The sequence below is a fragment of the Rhea pennata genome, chromosome 7, assembly GCF_028389875.1.
Source record: "Rhea pennata isolate bPtePen1 chromosome 7, bPtePen1.pri, whole genome shotgun sequence".
Taxonomy (NCBI): Eukaryota; Metazoa; Chordata; class Aves; order Rheiformes; family Rheidae; genus Rhea; species Rhea pennata.
In genome coordinates this window covers 28056658-28076470 of record NC_084669.1, presented here as the reverse complement: position 1 = coordinate 28076470, position 19813 = coordinate 28056658, and the positions used below count along the sequence as shown (strand labels likewise).

Sequence of the window (19813 nt, the reverse complement as noted above, 5' to 3'; positions counted from 1 at the left end):
TTGGTTAATTACCTTACTAAGACACAGATGACTCAACCCTGAATTATATTCTCTGTCTACAGCTAATAGTGTCATCTACAACAGAACTAGGTGGGCAAAGAAGTCAGGATCCAAGATTTTAACGTATACACTGTGATTTTAGGCTGCAAAAGTCACAAGCTATTTAAGTGAGAATGACCGAGTAACTGTAGACGCAGTATATATACATACATGCATACATACGTGCATGTGTATGTATGTATGTATACATACATACACATACATATTATACATATACACACACACACACACACACACATAAAAAGAAGTTGCATGGCAACATCCTAACATGAACAGAAATTCTTCAGATAAATCCCTATGCACAACAATGAAAATTTGCCCTATTGGCTGTTTATAATACATCTTTCTGAAACTTACTTCTTCAGCAAAATGTAACTTTAATGACTGCAGCTTTTAGCAAATATATCACAGCAAGAGGGGCACTGATATTGTGACAGAGCAGGAAAATTGAGTATCAATCTGACTAGCAAGCTCTATTTTAACAAAGGGATCTGCAGGGTGGAGTTGTCTCTTTAAAAAGTCCTTGACTTAGGACTCAAACTTTGTTATATTACAAATAATAGCAATAATGAAAATCCCAATAAACTCTAAATATAGTTCATAACTTTAAACATTACTGAGAATCAGCACAATAGAAAAATACATATCAATTGGAAGAGAATTGGTAATGCAATGGTTAATTTTAAAATAGCTTCAGAATCAAAGTGTATACTGAAGAGATCCATGGTAACAATGCTCAGTTACACTGAATTAACATTTCCCCTTCCCTTCAAACATTGCTTGTCCTTCCATGACTTCACTTTTCAGCTAGCAGCAAATTTAAAAGGTGTTCTGCATTTTTAAGCACTGCTCAAGAAAGAACCACTATTTATTTCCTTCTAATAAGAATTTCATGAATAATGAGCTTCTAGTATTTACCATCTTGACTGCAGGCTCCATAAAGTTTGATGACATGAGGATGGTTCACCTGTTTCAAAAGGTTGAACTCTGAAAGTAGATCTCGCAGCTCACTCTGCGAAGCATTTTCTGCAGAAAATGTCAAGATAAACAACTGTGTTTAGTAAAGTGTTATCCCAGAATTTTCTACACAGAGTCCTAAAGTATGAGATCAAACTTTTCTCTTGGAATTAGCAAGAGGTTGGAGAACAGTTCCGCATATCTTGGCCTTACAATATTTTTTCCACATAAGAGAAATTTCCCTATCGCCAATGTCCTGCAGTCACTCCTATCAGAACCAGGAGAACCAGCTGCAGTGCTGGTTTGTTAACCAGCTATAATCATCATTCTGCCCTGATACAAACGATAGAAAAGCCGCAGGTCAAGGAAGAAGCAGGACCAGAGTCTCCTATGCCTTGCAGATGCCATGAAGTTACGATGGACTTTTTCCAGTGTTCCACAATAACTTTTGGGGGGTGAATCAGAGCAATCTAAACTTCACAAGTCTAAGAAAACCAAGATTTTTCTGTTGAAACAGAAAAGGAATTGATCCGTTGTCTCCCCATGATATAGTGCTTTCCTCCCAAATACATTTTCTGATGAAGTAAAAATCCACTTATCAACTAGTTTGTACTGCAGCACACATCCACTTTTAGAGTTCAGAGGCTAAACCTGCAGTTTACATCGATTTCACTGGGAGATATGTATGCAGACTTTGCTATGCCCTTGGGAATACCGTGACATTATGTTCCCAGAGGCTTTCTCAGTCTGTCAAGGATTTTGTTTTTGCACAGTTCTCCTGACTAACAAATTTCCTCCTTGAACACACTTGGCTCCAGAGAGGTATTTAGTCATAAAGATACCAGATGTCAGAGATAAACCTCTGGGGAACTCATCCTTAATTTCTCTGACATACAGAACCTGCCTGGGTAGTTCCTAGACCGTTATTACCAGGCAGTTGACAAATACGTGGTAACCCTTACTTAAGGTTAATGAAAAAACAAAATCAACTTCTGATCTTCGGTACTGTACTGTTTGTTAATTTATTTATTTGAGGATAATTGGCATATTTTTCCATGAAGGTAGCAGACCAAAAAGAATGAACATTTAAAATATATGTGCTAATAGTTTGTCCTGGCAATGATAGTCTTTGGTACTGTTCTATTATACGCTGGTATCTGCCTGCCGTATCATCTCTTATAGTCTGAACCTGCATTCAGACTTCACAGTCTCCCATCCCAAGGAGTGCAGTATCAGATGGTCTCTCACTGCTGATAGTGACTATGAGAATAATCTGTTTTTATCTAAAAAAAGTCTACAATATGAACATAGAGACTATGGGAAAGTTCTGGTTTTCTAGCTCTGGAAGTGTGAAGCACTTGCAAGAAGAGAAACAGCAGCCCATGCTCCCCTGCCCACCTCCTTTGGGAAGAACTACTTTCTATATCCCCCAAATGGAGACAATTAGCTTTATGACCCTTTACTTTTAGCAAAGTGACAATAATGTCTAATTACTTGTTGGTTAGTATTTTCCCTTGAATTTTGTTCTCACGAGGCCATTCACATTCTGCAGAAAGTCAGATAATAAAATTCATGTGAGAAAAGTGGTAATAATGGGCTGAAAAAAATTCTTACTCTGTTCCTTCAAACTTCAGTCCCTAGCTCCAAGTTTGCTTTGCTTTTGCAGCAGCTAGTTACTAACACTCCTTGTTCCCATACCAGACCGTTACACCAAGCTCACGAGGTACAGACAGCCTTTGACAACAAACGGTGTCAATCTACACAGTTCAGGCAGCTTCAGCATCTACCTTCACGCAGTATGCAGGAGGCTTTCTCTATACTACCAATGTGCTGGCATACATACCATTCCCATTTAAAGGTAAAGCAGTAGAGAGTCCTTAGCCTGAGGCTGAACTACCCACGCCGAGCATCTGTTCATGAGTATGAGTCTTTCAATTAAAGTTAATATGAAAAGAATGGGTAATACTGGCCCGATCCAAAATAACTGTCCTTTATTATTCTCAGCAATATTTTAAAGACCACTGTGAACTAATGCAGTATTTCTTGTACTTGAGTTGCTATTTGTTAACAATAAAGTTAAAATAATAACAGCATATAAATATTTTCAGTAACAAGAAATGTTCTCTGCAATCAACATGGAAAGTGGAATTTTCCAGGTGATTTGCAGAGAAATTTATGTCACAAAGGAATTCATTAGCGCCTACAGTATTACTATAAATGTCAAATCAATTAATTAAAATGAGGTTCTTAAAGGGTTATTCCTTCCTGCTATCAACTCTGACCCTGTTATTAACTAGGGAAAGCTGAATGTTAAACCATGTGCGAGTAAAAGCAACATTTTTACCAGTATATCTTGGAATCAAAGCTCAGTCACCTGTTACTAATGAAAATGCGCTAGCAAATCATTGACACTAAGTGCACAAATAAATACTAAATAAAGCAACGACTATGACTATTCTATTCATAATAACATACGGGAAGTTACTTGAGCATCACAGGCAGCGCTTGACTAGTCTTCATCTCTGAAAAGACTTAGGACCAAGATCTCCTCTGTTATAACCCTCTCCACTGAACCTCTTAGAACGCGCTTCATAATGTACTTACTCCTTTGGTAAACCGATGGAGTATGTAGCATCTTTGCTCTCAAGGAGGACATGATGAATCCTTTTTTAAGCTTGTATGTAACAGAAATGATAAGACACATAACATTTCCTTATAATTACATGTTTTTATTTATATGCAGCATATGGATGGGATCATCCAGCTAGACCTAGCTGTCTAGCAGAAAGGATTCCTACTATCGATAAGGTTCCAGTATCTGAAGGTTCTCGCATCTCATCTTTATCTCATATACTCCTAGGCGCTTGATATCTAGGCACTACATGCAGTTATGAATTAGTATACAAGACTACAGAGGACATAACTGCATTTTCCTATCTGTTTCAACTTTCAGAATGTGGAGAATAAATGATCTTTTGAGGGAACAGGTTTCTACTGGGTTTCCACTGAACTTCCCCGCTACAACTGGATGTCCAGTGATGTCATTATTAGAAATTGGGTCCACACATTAGATGTGTAAAACATCTAGTCACATATGATTATAAAAAATGGCACAAATCATGGGTTTCAACAGCTTCCACCTTCAAAGCACAGTAATACTGGAGACTTTTTGTACTGGAAAACAAGCAAAACATTATTTTTGCCATTTTTTTCCTTAAATATATTTTTCTTTTCAGTATGGGAAAGAAGCAGGCACATGTGAGGCTAAAAAAAGCACTAAACAGAGACAGGACAAGACCACAAGGTCTCACACTGTCATCTCAACTTGTCTAGTTACATGTGTTTTTTTCCTCAGCTTTACAGCCTCAGGGAAAACTGAGGCACCATGAGACAGCACTGGGCTATTCAAGCCAGTTTGGCAGAGCTCCTACTAATTGAGTAACAGATCAGAAAGTACAAAGGTAGCTGGAATTCACAATCAGAAAGTAAGTGGATAACTTAATAGTTCTGTCTCTGGACATGAAAATAACAGGATTTACTTAAAAAGCTATGGCAGAGAAAACTAAGGTAGAGGAAAAAGAATCAGAAAGCTTTAACAAGCCCTTGCAAGGTTTCCATCAATGCCAAACAAAATTAAGCATATTTGCTACATTAAGAGACAGTGTCCTTGCACAACATGAGTTAGAATTACTTGTGGAAATTACTTGTTTGTATGAATGGGATGCAAGCTCCTACAATCAGAAATCTGACAGAATATAACCAGAATGCCGGAAGAAACGGAGGCTGTGGCACTGGCTGCTTTCAGCTGAGCTTTTACTTTCATGATAGCCCCTTTTAAAATCCATTCAGAGGGATTCCAAACAGTTTCCAAATTATTTCAGACTTGGACAGAAATGTACCTTTTAGCATTTTCACTGCCACAGTGGTATAGCCAGCTCTTCCCTTGAGTCTGAATGCTGTTGCTTTAACAACCTTTCCAAATTCTCCTTCCCCCAGAGTCTTGCCCAAAACCAGGTTCTTCCGAGGGAATTCCCACTTTGGGTCTTCCTGCAGGAGAGAAAAGGAGTCCTGTAAGATGAAGCAAGACAGGAGCAGCTAGCTACATCTGAAGCATTAGTGATTAATAGGATGTCATCCTTCAAGAACAGGCATGCTTGGCATAAAAATTTTGGTTGCTCTTTTTATCCATATCAACATATTCCTATAAAATCTTCTGAATCTCTAAGCGTTTTGCAAATGTTTTTCCATTACCTTGAAATCAACTCCTCAAAAACAGGCCTGTAAATGTAGCCTGAGGGTAATGGATGATATTTACAGGTCTGGGAAACACGGTACAGTTGCAGAATGGTGACAGATGTACAAACCAACCAAGAAATTAAAGCAAATGGAGCACAAGGTCCTCCCTGTACATGCAATTTCTTCTTCAGTATTTGAGTTGGATATTTCTATGAATAGATTTCCATAACATTTTCTGTGTGCAATAAACCACCTTATTTAGAAACAAGAAAGGCATCCAAAAAGAACATGCAAAAGAATATCAAACTTACTGGTATTTTTAAGGTATCTACAGACACCTGGTTCTCCATGGAATCTAAAGAAGGTCGCCGGACATTAGTAGAAGAATAACTGATAGGATAGGACTGGGCTGGGCGCCGAAAAGTCATTTCTGCTGAGGCAATAGGTGGCTTTGGAGAATTCTTGTGGTAACGATGGATGAAATAAGAAGAAAGCAGCACAGAGATGATGAAGGACAACAGCACCGCCCCTGCTATCACAGTCTTGCACACATCATCGCATAATTGCTCTGTGGACCAAGAACAGGTTATTGGAATTTCACTGGTTGTAGCCTACTTCCTATTTCGGCAGTTCACATGACATACAGCTATAACAGGAACAGAATTCAAAAATATTTAAAAAGCTAGAGCAAAACCTAGTATCTAATTCTCAAAGAATTGTAGAATGGGTCTATGCCCACTGCACCAGTCAATTCCTTTTCATTTCAGGTACCAGGTAACTGCTTACCTGCAGTTCAAGAGTAAGGACAACTAGCCAGCTTGACCTCATATTCCTTAGCTTTGTAAGTGCAGGCTAGTTCTGGGACTCTTCTTTAACACTCAGCCTACCACATATGGATGTTTTGGTACCACTTACATCTCTGAAGATCTATGATTAGATTTTTCATGTGGACAACAGTTTATGCTAGAGTTATCCAGCCTATCAACTAAAATCTCCTCCAGGTGTGAATTTTAATTTATGATGATAATTGTTAGACATTAAGAAATACTTCTCTTCATCTTTTTAGATTCAAAAGAAAGAGATTTAGAAACTTCTGCTTTGTGTTTAACAGAATACTTGTTTCTGAAAATATTGCCTAATGTTCCAATCACTTCTAAAGTGATACACGTTTTTTTTGTCTCCATTTACTACTTCCCCTTTTGCAGAAACACTTGTACTGTCTTTCTTTGGAAACCAAGTGCTTTTACATCTAAGTACCCCCAAGACATCATTGCTAGGGCATCGCTTCTTGGAAGAACTGAGACCAAAATACTTCCCCTGCACTGTTGTTCATAAGATAATCCTGACCTCAGGTATACAGCTACCTTAGCTACATCAGCATGCTCTAACTCAGAATTAAGTGGAAACAACACAGTATCATATGCAAGTCTTTTTGGAAGGCAAAAAAAAAAAAAAAAGTCAAAAGTCTTTTGCTTCCTCTTTCTTCTTATACCACAGAATAGAGTAAATCAAAATATGTTAGCAAAATTTTATTAATAATTCAGTTTTAGAGGTGCAAAAACTTCACATTAAGTTTGTAACAACAACATAAAAAACAAATTTAAAACACTTCAACCTCCATCAGTGTGTTTCAAAGAACTGTATAGAAGCTTTTATGCTTTGAACAGAGGCCAAGGAATAAAGTAATCCACTCCTTCTCCTCACACAATAAGTGTTGGTTATCTCTGATATTTGAAGCTGAGATTTTCAGAAATGATTAGGAGACTGGATTACTTGAAAGTAACAGCAGCGGTTCTAATTCTCCTAGCTACCTTTGAAAAATATCAGGTGAGTCCCAACGAAAGGCGAACGCAGTTGTAAAGCAAAGGACAGTCAATCTGTTATGCAGTAATGGACAAAGAGAATCTTTAGCCAAGGACAGAAGTAAACCCCCCATATCAGTTCTTAATGAATTTTCTATTAGCAGGCTGTGACCAAAGATGTTAACTTGTCCAAAAGGTTAGACTATTGCATGCATATACAGGGCAGATACAAAAAGAGGGAAAGATTACCGTGACAACAGAAGATAATGTTAAGACTTACCCTTGATATCATCTTTCTCACAATAACAGTTCTGTCTTGGGAAGCAGTAGCAAATCCCATGTCCTGACTTAATTCCAAGATTTCCAATGCCTTTCCCATGACCACCAATAATGTTTCCACCTAATCAGATACAGACACAAGCTCAGATTCTCACATGCAGTTAAAGAAAAAAGAAAGGCTCAGGGTGTTCTGTGTGCTTATCCTAGTACGCACCTGAAATCTTACAGAGCAGCACAGAACAGCAATAATGATAATGACTCCTGAGAATTAGGGGGATCTGAGATCCTGAAAAGAGGTGACCTTTGGCTGCTTGAACATTAGCCTTGATTAGCCGTTATAGAATTTTAATGTCAAATAATGGCATTATATATAATTTTTTAAGGAATACCTGAAATCAAGAAAGTATCCCAGTTATACAAAGAAAACTATTACTTTTTTTTTTTTTTTTTTTTTTTTTTTTATCATCTTAGCTACCTCTCCCATAATGGGAATAACTGCTAATCAAGGCTAACGTTCAAGCACCCCAAGGTCAAATTACCATCTCATATCTTACTGGCTGTTTCTTCATAAGTCATTATAGTTCTGTTAGTGAGATGGTCCTACATTTTAAAATATTCCCCAAAATAGCTTCTACTATTTTTTCTATTTATTTTATTTTCTCTCTGTCTTAAGTATTTGCTATGAATACAAGATGATGCACATTTCAGTGCTATAGAGCAGAAAACCAGCAATCTACAGACCTGAGTTCTGTTCCTGGTTCTGACACCAATTTCTTGCTACACTGAGAACGTTAGCATACTGTTCTACACATCATTTGTTCCATTGGCAAATGGAGATAACGATACTGAATCACTTCTGTAAAATGCTGTGGGATAGTCTAACGAAAGAGCTAAGAGTAAGTAGCAAGTGTAAGTGAAAAAACAGATCTTTCATTGTCTAAAAGGATGCCTTATTTAGTATCAGTAAAAAAGTGTAGCAACTCATACAGAACTATTCGTGATTACAAAACAGTTCCCCATGCACAGTGGTTGCAAGGTTGAGCCTAAACTGTATGATTAAGGAAATGCATTTTTTTCTGCATATACTATAAAAACAACTGCTAGTTTTAATATTTTTCATCTATAAAGTACCTTTAATCACAAACAGCATTTTACAGACAGAAATAGCTAGCAAACCAATCACATTCTACGAATTTAGTTGTGCTTCAGAAAGATCCTCTAAACCATAAACCATAAAGGCATTCAAATGGTGAACAAGATATTTTCACCAGTCTTTTTAATTCAGCTCCTTTTCCTTCATCCTACCTAACTCTATAGCAGAGTGAACCACTGTTTCTTTTGCATTTTTTTAGGATGTGCAACAGAAATTGAGGAATATTTTTAACAACATGAAGGTAAACATCCTTTTTAAAAAAAAAAAAAAAAGAGAAAGTGAAAGAGGGATTTGAGTATTCAAGCAAAATAGATTATGACCATTTTTCCAGAGGCCACACCTACTAAACTGTCCACAGCTCAGCTGGTTACAGCCCAATTTTCTCTTCTGTAAAGGTAATGAAAAAAGCATCCATTAGCCATCTAAACATAAATATTTATCTCTGTCTATCTATCTATCCATCCATATTTGAGCAGCTGGAGGCTGGAGGTAGGGGGAAGTGGAGGATGAGCAAGTTCTATCTAAATACTTCTTGAGTGAGGGATTTGAAGACAAAGATCTCCTGCATAGCAGAGAAAGCAGGAACACAATTTTACCTTGAGCGTACACTGGAAACATGGAGCTTCCTATACGCGTTCCAGAGACAAGAATGCACATTTCCCCCATTAAATTGCTATTAGGGACATTCCTAGAGTTATCAGCGTTGTTCTGAACTGTGTAGTATTTTACATGCTCATGTCTTAAATCGTCAGCTGTTTCCATTGCCCTGTGATGAAAAAGAGCTTTCCCTGCTTCAAGATCATTTGGAAAAAGGAACAACAGTGCTCCTATCCCACATCACGTAGAAACTCTGGAAGTTCTGTAAGTAGAACTTTTTTTGTCCAAGTGATTCTTGGACAAAATCAAAGAGAACAAGACTGATTACTGCTGAAGACAAAGGCATGCAAAACAAGATAAGAGTCCTAAAGACTATTTTCCTCCCATTATCAGAAAGCCAAAGTTCAGGTGAACCTATAAAGATTGGTCCTTGACAAACGTTTAGCGAGATTCACACAGTGCGACCAGCCCTGAAGCAATCACTACAAGAAAGTCTCTTGCTCAGAATGCAGACAGGTTGCCCCTTTTTGATAGGCACAGCCACAGCACTAGTTGTTTCTGCTGTGTGCCCCTGAATGTAATATTCATAGCTTTAGTAGGGGAAAGTAATTTTGGGACTCAAGTACATAGCCAACATAATGATAGATGAATTATAAAAATAAGTATTTTAGCAGCTGTCCATACTTAAAGACCCCTCGATTTTAAGGTATTTAGGGCTTTGCTATTTATTGCTTGCCATTTCCAAAGAAATGTCCACTGTCAATAAAAGTTGATGTAATGGGAGTCCTGCACCTTTGAGGTCCCAAAATACGCTTGTTTCTCCATCTGTAGAAGTACTGCCTATGGGCACCAGCCCAGGTTCTCAATTGCTTCATATCATGTACAAAATTTTCCAGCTCAGACATTAACAAGGCATACATAACATCTTGAAAGCTTGTCTTACTTGCCTGCTTTTATTATCTAATAAGACAGTGTTTCAGGCTTCTGTCAAGTAAAACATCTGACACTACATATTCGACGCTTTAGCACTGCAGCCTCTGGCACAGAGATTTCCACCTGTGGAATGACAGCTGATTCCAGTTATCACCAATGCAGAATTTTTTTCAGACTATTACAAAAATTTCCTGCATTCACTTCAAGCATTTCTGCCACTTTAAAGATTGATTTTTAGGCACTCTAATGAAATAATATTTCTTTATGACAAAAGTAATTTAGAATGCATAATCGCATTCTTGCATGCAAGAAATACAACAGGTCCTCTTTGTTACTTTCTATAAAGACATAAGTCCTAGACCATAAGAAAATACTAGTTCCTCAAAGACTCCATTTTAAAATGTAAAGTTAGAGTATATAATACCAGAGCCAGGACAATTTTTCAGGAAACCTTAAGATGTTGTATGTTCATTTCTGAGTTAGATCTCGGATGCTGTATAAACAAATTCACTGAAGAATTAATCATTTGACAGAAGACTGAAATTGCCTAAGTATAATACATTGTTTTGCTAACCTTTTTATCTTCAGGGTGACTTGTGAAGTTGCAGGTATGAGCAGGTATAAGCAAGTGGAATGAAGACAGACGTGTTTAAGAAAACACACACACACACACACACACATTTCAATTCTTAATTGGTAAATGCTGTTCATAAGAACCTCTGCTTGCATCTTCAAACAGATACAGCATTGGATCATTTTGATGGTCACCTGTCAAATAAGGTCAGGCGCATTTTCCACTTAAAGAGATCCTTTTTTTAAGTGCATTTATTTTAAAATTAAATTTGCTTCTTTTTACCTAATTTAAATAGAAGTTCAAACAAGCATAGCTTCTATCATATTACACTGAACTTAGAAAATATGGCATTAACTTTCCTAAAACCTATAGCTGGTTTCAGCAGCTATCTCTGCTGAACAACGGTACCTGAAAATTAACAAGAGGAGCAGGAACAGAATTCCTAAGAAAATCTCATCTTTCTGTCACTATCAGCCAATGGATGTTGGTTGACTGGCTTCAAAAAGAACAGGATTAGTGCCCACAGCTGTTAACTCTCTCGCACGATTCAAATGCAGGTATGCCAATGCTAAGCTGGTAAAAATATATGGGACCATGAAACTAGAACTTGGTGAACAGTGCTCAGCTGTGACACAGAAAAAACAATCCTAAAATATTTCCATACTTGTGCAGTCTTGGGGGCACACAGCTGGATCTCTGCTCTCAATCACATCACAGGTGCCATCAGGACAAGTCTTGATACTCGGCGTGCATGTGGAATAGTTTGTAGTGATTCCTATTGACACAGAAAGAGAGCTGCACAAATATCACAAGGCTTTGAAGAAAAGCTTACTGAAATCTCAGCTTGCTGATAGACCAAAGCACAGGACACTTTAAATTGTCTTCTGATTTTGTCTATAAGTACTTAATAATCTGCTAAAATAGCAGGCAAGGCAAAAGAAAGTAGGAACTATGTATTTTTCACTGTGATTTCTGGTTTGTGCTTTTGACAGCCCTTTAGACATGTCACTTGGAGTTACAATGAGTAGTACTCAAAAAATAGCAAGACGACCATTTTGAGATGAGGAGTGGCTTTCACAGCTGAGGATACGTCCACACAATTTCACACGTGTTTGAATATGAAGATTATAGGCAGTTGAAAAGAATTTGTGATACTCATGCAGATTGAAGGGATAAAGCACGAACACAGAAGCATAGCTCTGGAATAGTCAAAAGTACCGTCACCTGTCAGATCTGTGTTACAGGCCATGGAAAGCAGAGAGACTGCTTCTGTGCTGACTGTATCTGCCCAGTCATATCTGCTTACAGGCTTATTAATTATGCTCTAAACTCAATTCATGTTTGCAGAGATTATCTTGCATGCTGTAAACCATTTGCTCCAGTTACAATGGTGCAAAACCAGTAACAGGGAAACTAGCATTTTGTATTGTACATACCACATTCAACACAACCAGGCAAAGTTTAGGAATGAACCATTCCTACCTAACCTTTCCTCTTCCTAGTGAAGCTTTCATTTGGGCATCATCATTATTTTTTTTAACCACAGCTTCTGTGTAGTTTATCATACCAAGTTGTCCAGCTAGAACAAACAGGTGCATATCCACCAAAGTCAAAAGATCAATAATGGCTAAACAGAAGTTTGGTTTCACACAACAGGAACATACCTTTTCCACTCCCCTGTCTCCACTGGCATCTTCCTGTTAACACTCCCAGGCCACCACACTCTTCACATTCAGCATGGTGCTTACTCACAGCACAAGAGTCAGGGCAGTCCTCTTCTTTTTTTAAAACTGTCGGAAAGAACGTATCCTGTCAGTACAGTACAGGAGAGGTGAATACGTATGCAAATCAGCTCGAGTGACAAGTACAAAATCCTCTCTCGGAAGGAGAGAGGAAGGAAGAAAAGAAAAGTAAGGAGTACGCACTGACCCAACCATTAATAAACTTCAATAACAGTTAAAGAAAAGTCCAGGTGTTTTTCTTCTGTGAAATAAAAAGATAAACAGTAGGATCACGATGGGACTGTTATCTTTTCTTGATGGCAGGCTGTTGATTGCTGGAACCGCAGAAATGCACTAACAGCTTGATAATAGAAAAACAGAGACACCAGGTACACCAGGCTTTGTACAAAAACTTGTAATTAAAGGCAAACATTCAGTGCCTTTAATACACTAGTAGCCCAAAAGCAAGTTAGGTATGTCTGATTTCAGCTCTAACAAAAAGGAAAGCCCGCTGCAGACTTTTGTTTCTTCTCCTCAGCCTGTTCCCACATGGCAACAGAGCTATCACAGATGTGATACAAGGGAGCTGAAGCAACTGCCAGGTAGAATTTTAAGGTTCTACACAAAGTGCAATTTGACTGGAAAGAAATTATTACAAGTTTCCAGTGTAATCCTCCTCTGCCATGGTTCTTATCGAGTTTCTAACACTCTGCCCTTATGAACTCCGCAGTAAAATGAAGTCAGTACAAGTGCTACATAGATGTTGAACAAAGTTTAAAGAAGTAACAATGGAGGGAAACATGATAAGAGAAGATGGCTGAATAAATGTATTTTGTTAGAACAATTGTGGTTTCATTCATATTCTTCCACAGGTATATGTGAAATACAAAATAAAGGACACACAACAATATTCTTCTAAATCAAATGTCATCATGAACATTAGGAATTGTACACGGTACACTACCTTTACATACACTAGTTACCCAGACAAGTATCTACTATAGATAGGTCTGACTGGGAACTCCAAATAAAACCACAAACTTTTGGGCCTGTACCGTGTAGCTCAGACTCATTTTCATTGCCAGTGTCATCAGGTTTACAGACCACCCTACTAATACACCACCCAATACTGGTAACACTTGTAAATAAGTAAATTGTTCCAACTGAGTCAGGTACTTACGAGTTCCTTCCAATACAACAGTGAGAAGGGTTTTGGCATGTTTCCTGCTCTGTCTGTCTGTAGCTTGAATAGTGTACTGTATTTCCTTGCATTCAGGTCTGCGCAGCACTGAGGAATCATTCACATAAAGGCTTCCATATTTGTCTTCTCGGCCTTGAAGTATGCCGACAGCATAGCAACTTACATTGGGGGACAGTAACTTGTAGGTGATGTTCACACCGCAGAATTTCATACAGTTTTCAATGCAGATTTTTCCTATCTAGGCTCAAACACCAACAAAGAAATCACAAACAGAAACAAAACTATACATCAAAAATACTCTGTACTTCTCAAAAGTATCTTAAAGAAAATTGAGCAGTGTTCAGCTTGCAGAGATCACATGATCTCTCTGAATACAGAGATCACTGTGTTATTCTACCAATAACACAGTACCTGAATGCTTGAAACGTGATTTACTCTCAGTAAAACTGAGAGGCAAGGTAGCAGCACTGCCTTCAGGTAACAGTGGAGATACCAAAAACTATGACCCAGAGACTCTGTGAAATACAGGTACCTGCAGCTGATGGCAGGCAATATTCCGTGGGAACACAATCCTGTGATTGGGGAAAATCTGGGTTCAGTCCCTGCTCTGTTCCTGGCTGATCCATGAGAAAAGCTTTGTTGACAAAGCAAGTAGCTCAGCGTGAGCAAATGGGAGACTCTCTTCAATAAAACAGAAATTGCTAATACCTCCATTCCACTGTATTACAGTCAAAAGTTCCTGGTCAACAGAGCTCTCAGAAAGCCTTAAAAGAAACGAGAACTTCATTGTCTCTCACTGGCAAAGCTTTTTAAACTCTTCCATTTAAAAATGAAAATAATACATGGATCTGCCATATATGAACGTCTGACTGCCACAATATCTATGCTTAAGCGTTCTCCAGTCTGAAAATGTTTATCTAAGCAGCACAGGAATGTAAAGCCCTGACTCCTGTCCAGCTCCTACACAAACTCATCCAAAGCTCTCTTTGTTTTTTCCATTTGCTAGAGTGGGATTAGGACCAGATCCAGAGGCACTGGCTTTCCTTATGGGGAAAACTGCAATGGGAAGGGTGGAGTGTTACTTAAGGGGATTTGGTGGTGTATTCATTTCAAATGCTGCAGTTAAGATGTTTTTTCAAGTAACACTAACACTGGTAAAAGCATATTTGTGCATTTTAGTTTTAGCACTTTTATTAAGGAATATTTAAAAAATGTTTTCTGTACTGTCTTCTTCCTATGAACCTGGACTATTTAAAGTCAGAGAGGAGCTTCTTGCAGTTCTAGAAGCATCCTCTGTCCCAGCATATGCTGACTTCATCTAATTTATTCCCACTCATGTCACTGGCTGGCCACTTAGCACCATGTGTTTTTTCTGTGTCAGAAAAACACACAGACAACTAATGCAGTCAGAAGCTATGCCATTTCTGGTATTCAGCTTCAGGGCTGCTCTTCTCCACAGCACTCTGGGACTGGCAGGAAGGAAAAAAAAAAGTAAAAGATTGCACCTGCTCATAAACTTTTGTCTAGACAGAAGGAAAGTAAGGTCCCTTCCCGAACCAGGTCATCTTAGCCTTGGTGTTGCAGTGAAACTAGCAGTGTTTTGCAACTCCTCAGACAGTGCTTCTCTGATACAGTAAGAGAACACGATGTCTCATGTCGCATTAACCACTGACATAGACTAGACTGAGACTGTCCTGTCTTCTCTGCCATACCTGCTTTTTCTAGGCAGCTTTTTGATCAACAACAGTTTCCTGCAAAAGGGAGAAAGACCATGAAATTGGGAGATCTTGAGCAGTAGATTATCCTTACTGTAGAGCACAGGTCAGTTTTGCTTTCTCTTTTTCATTTAAAGAAACGCTAAAAATGCCCCTTTGAAGTAGTTTGTACAAGAAAGATGGGCTTTCTCTTTTTGCCCAATTCCATTAGGGAATACTGAAGTTTTTAACTTTGTTCTGTACCGTAGGTTCTGGAAAGAACACAAATTATAAATGTAAGAAGGCACAGCCCCATAGGAATGGAGTAGAAACAGCCAATTCCTCTTTCTCATCAAGGAGGGTAGCAAAGAGCATAGCAATCAGGATTGACATTAATATAATGCACCAGCAAAGATGCATTTTGCAAGACACCCAATATTTAACATAGAAATACGATTACCAGAAATAGTAACAGAAAAAATCATCTTGTCAGCTCCAGAGTTTAATAAAGTCTGGATAATGATAATGTTCCTCTTCACTGAATTCCAGGGACATTTGGACATATAACCTCTTTAAAAATCTCAGCCTACATTATTCAGCATTTGTCTCAGGAAATGTCAATAGGGCTCTAAGTCCTTTGATAAGTTAAATGCCACTGGGTGAGCCTGTACCATCAGGCTATGCTTCTGTTATTCAATTCATTTAGCTGCTCAAACAGACAAATGGCATCAGCCTAGCAGTTAATCATTTCTTCACGCTCCCGTATTCTCCTTAGGGCAAGATACAGTTCAGCCTTCATATTGATTTGGCTCTGTACTTTTCCTCACTGCTCTGGCACATCATAGCTAATTATGCAGAAGACTTTAATAACAAGGAGTGCTGGGACCTGAGCTGCTTGCATTGACTTGTGCTCCAGTCAAACCGCACTGAAATTCAAATGCAGTCTCAGAAATAAGTGGATAATGCCTTAATCGATTAAGAAAACCATCTCCAGAGCGAGGATGAGTTCTGCATTTCCCTGGCTGAAAATCAGAACAAAATCTCTTTTTGAATTTGCATTTAGGCAGCACAGAAAGAGAAGCCTTGCAGCTCTCCGTTCATGTAAGAAACGGCTTTTCCCTGCTACTACTGCCACCCAGTGAAACTACATAGTTATCGTAAAGCAGCATTATTTCCAGAAACCCTAAATTCCATTTCAAATGCTTGACTGTCATGATAAAATCCAAAAATGGTAGGTTTAAAGCATTAACTTCTTTTGGTTTTATGATCTGGAATGAGAAAATTGCATACATCTAGACTTCAGATGCATGTGTGGAGACAATCCAGTGTATGCACCAAGTAAACACAGTCTGGCCAAATTTAATTTGGACAATAGAGAATTCATTAGTTCATATTATTATTACACACACTCACATACACGTATAAAATCTGTGTATAAATGTAAACATATATATATATATCACACACACAAATACACACACACAAGAATTCAGTTAATTTACATATATTTTCATGTATACCTAACAGTCAAGTTTCTACATTTTTTACAATTAGTTACAGGTCACTTTAATGACATACATATTGCTGGGGCCCATTTCAAGATATTAGACTGTGAGTGTCCTGCACAACCAGGACGTTATTTCTAATAGGGGAAACCCACAGGTTCCACCCTATCTCAGTTCTACAGCACTGAGAATAAAGCTTTCACAGCTCAGTGCCACAAAAAAAACCACCAACCAAAACAACCCACAATGCCGAAAGTCTCGTGATCTCCACAAACAGCACAGAAAATGTTCTGAGGCTTCTAATGGACCAATGTCTGCAAATTTAGAAGTTGCAGTAACAAGGAATCACAACAGTCTGGTAACAATATAGCTCTTTTGCAGGTAGTCCACTATCTGAGCACACTTGATATCCCTCTCTTATTCAGGATATTCAGTGCAGACTGTGTGTAAAATGACCCTTGACTGATCAGTGGCATTTAACTGGTTATGCAAGGCCTGTTCTATACTCTCAAGAGCTATCAGTCTATAGTACACTTCACCAGACTAAATAAAAAAACCCATGGAATATAGCTTTTCTTTTTCTTTCTTTTTATCAATTAGCCAGAGGCTTAGAGATGAGTAAAATAATAGAATTTTTCCTTAAAAGATATGTAATGAATTGGTCTTCTCTGCAACTGAGATGATCAAATTTTAGTAGCAATCCTTCTCTGCGCTATAAATACAGCGGCAGCCTTATAGGTCTATTTAGTAATGAGGTGTACATTTCAGCAGCTCCCTCAAAATGGCTCGTGACTGATTTTTTAATATTCACTCTCATAACATTAATTATCTTGAACTAGTTGCCTATTAATGCGCATGTTCCATAGCAATTACATTGCAATTTTCACCTGATTAATGTCAACCTGTTGGAAAGTGTTTCTGGAAGGCATTATTAATGGCAATGATGGTGATTAAGCTAAAATGAGGGTTAAATTAGGAAACACATTAATTACTAACTAGCCATTACCTAGGGAAAAGCCATTAAACATACTGGAATGTGTAGAGCTGGGACTTCAATAGCTGGAACAAATTTCTTTTTTTGCCCTTGATTTTTCTTCCAGCTATTTATGCTTAAGCTGCTAAAGGCTTCGAGTCCCTCTGACTACACTATATTTCTCTTTTTCTCTCTATTAATACCTCAATGTGTGGCCTCTTTTCTGTCATTACATGGTGGGAGAGGCTAGTGTCCAGTGTATCTGGAATCCATTGTGGCTACATCCAGCAAAACAGTCATGTTGATATCACTTTTTTTCATTTTCTCTATTTAAAATAGTTCCATCCAAAGCTTTATCCATATGCATACTGGAGAACACATTCATGTCTCTATTCTAAGACAGCTCCTGAAAGTTGGCTTGGCAAAGAAAATGTGTAGAAATGGGCTCAGCTGCACCATAGAAGCAGGAAGAAATAACCATCTAATTGTTGAAAATATACAATTTTGTTTCTATGTAGGGAAGAGTAGAAACGATAATGTCAGTACACACTCAAATCAGTGAGGAAGCAGCCAAGCTCAGAAACACTTCTAGAAGACTTATATTTCATTTCTAATATGTAATTCTGGAGTGTAGCTCAAAACATAGCTAAAAATTCTCTGCTTTTGAAGTACTCTTTGAGTCTTCCTCCTAGAGCTACAGATATGTTGGTATATGAATTACTGTGCTGGTCAGCAAAACAAATCACATTACATTACACTGTGTGACTACTGTAATAGAGGGGGATCTGTTTAATTTGTAACTTCTTTGGGGCAGGGGCTGTCTCCTACTTTGTGCAATGATGCACACAGAAGGTCTGATGCACAAAAATAACATCACTGTTAGATTTTCTATAAGGCTTTTCTTTAGCAGATCTTTAAGCAATTTAAAAAGGAGAACATAATAATTCAAAGTTTCGCAGAGGAGCCTGAGTACAAAAGACAGATTGATTTGCTGGCCAATGTCAGAATCAAGGAATAGAACCTCGATTTCCTAGACCTCACCACAGTGATTTATCTACTAGCTCAGTCGCTAACAAAACGTAAAGGTATAATTAACACAGTTCTTACTTGTGCAAAACGTTCAGCATTTCTGTTCACTGTGAACTGGTAAGTCACATTTGGAAACTGAATGCTGACAGGGAGGATGGAGACATTGAAGTGAAGCATCACCGATCTTTCCGGACCATGAAATTCTGTGTCATTCACCAAAACATCCAATTGGAAGGAACGATGCTCTGTGACTGAAATACTTTTATTCAGTACTAGTTCTGCAAAAGAAAAAATCAGTCATATCACACGCTCACATTATCTATAAATGTATTTTTTGATTTTGCAATCTCAATCAAATTATAAATATCAAAGACTTTCCTAACAGGAAACAAAAGGAGATAGTTAAATACAAAAATATAGCTTCTATAAAATTATACTATGTACCATTCAAGATGTTTGAAGAGATGTTCTTCCCTTCTAATTACTGTTTTGAGGATCCTACAATCAAAACCTGTTGCTTATTGCACAGAACATCATCCCATACGATCCCTATCTCAGGGATGCACATACTCCAGTTTTTCAATATATGTTTAAAATTCAGTGTTCTGCTATTTTGAAATTGCTCAGTTTTTTTCTAATCCTTATTTACACAATGCTTGGAAATGAAAATGATTACTGGTCAATTATTAACAGGAAAATTCTCCTTTATTGGAAGAAGGCGACCTTACTGTATTCATGTAGAGTTCCCCTCACTTGGCTGCCATTCGGGCTGAAGTGTATTTCATGGAAGATGTGCTCCACACGAAATGTTTCATTTATCCATGGATCATTTGTAATGATGGTTCCTGTGTATTTCTTTCTGCTGCTTTCAAGGGGATAAATAGGTGTGGTGTCTGCATCACATACAGTTAGTGTTGCAAGAACAGTTCCCTGGAAGGAAACCATAAATAACATTGTGGAATGACCTTGAGGCTTTATTCTCCTGATACACGACTGGGGGATTAAAATACTGATCTATACAGCCTTCCAACTTTCACTCAAGACCATTTTCATTCAAATTCTTTTTCAGGTTCAGGATACCACTATTTCACACTCTTTT

The 19813-nt window shown here is 38.0% G+C and overlaps 1 protein-coding gene across 1 annotated transcript in view; it reads right to left on the bottom strand.

Annotated features, from left to right (window-relative positions):
• Window positions 1–19813, bottom strand: part of RET (ret proto-oncogene) — a 43050-nt gene that overhangs the window by 15457 nt on the left and 7780 nt on the right. The window contains exons 5-13 of the mRNA XM_062580460.1: window positions 19443–19644; window positions 18793–18992; window positions 13493–13751; window positions 12256–12381; window positions 11256–11366; window positions 7336–7455; window positions 5565–5821; window positions 4917–5064; window positions 979–1086 (exon numbers count right to left, since the gene is read on the bottom strand). Coding sequence (XP_062436444.1) covers window positions 979–1086; window positions 4917–5064; window positions 5565–5821; window positions 7336–7455; window positions 11256–11366; window positions 12256–12381; window positions 13493–13751; window positions 18793–18992; window positions 19443–19644 — 1531 coding nt within the window. The remainder of the gene's footprint in view (window positions 1–978; window positions 1087–4916; window positions 5065–5564; window positions 5822–7335; window positions 7456–11255; window positions 11367–12255; window positions 12382–13492; window positions 13752–18792; window positions 18993–19442; window positions 19645–19813) is intronic.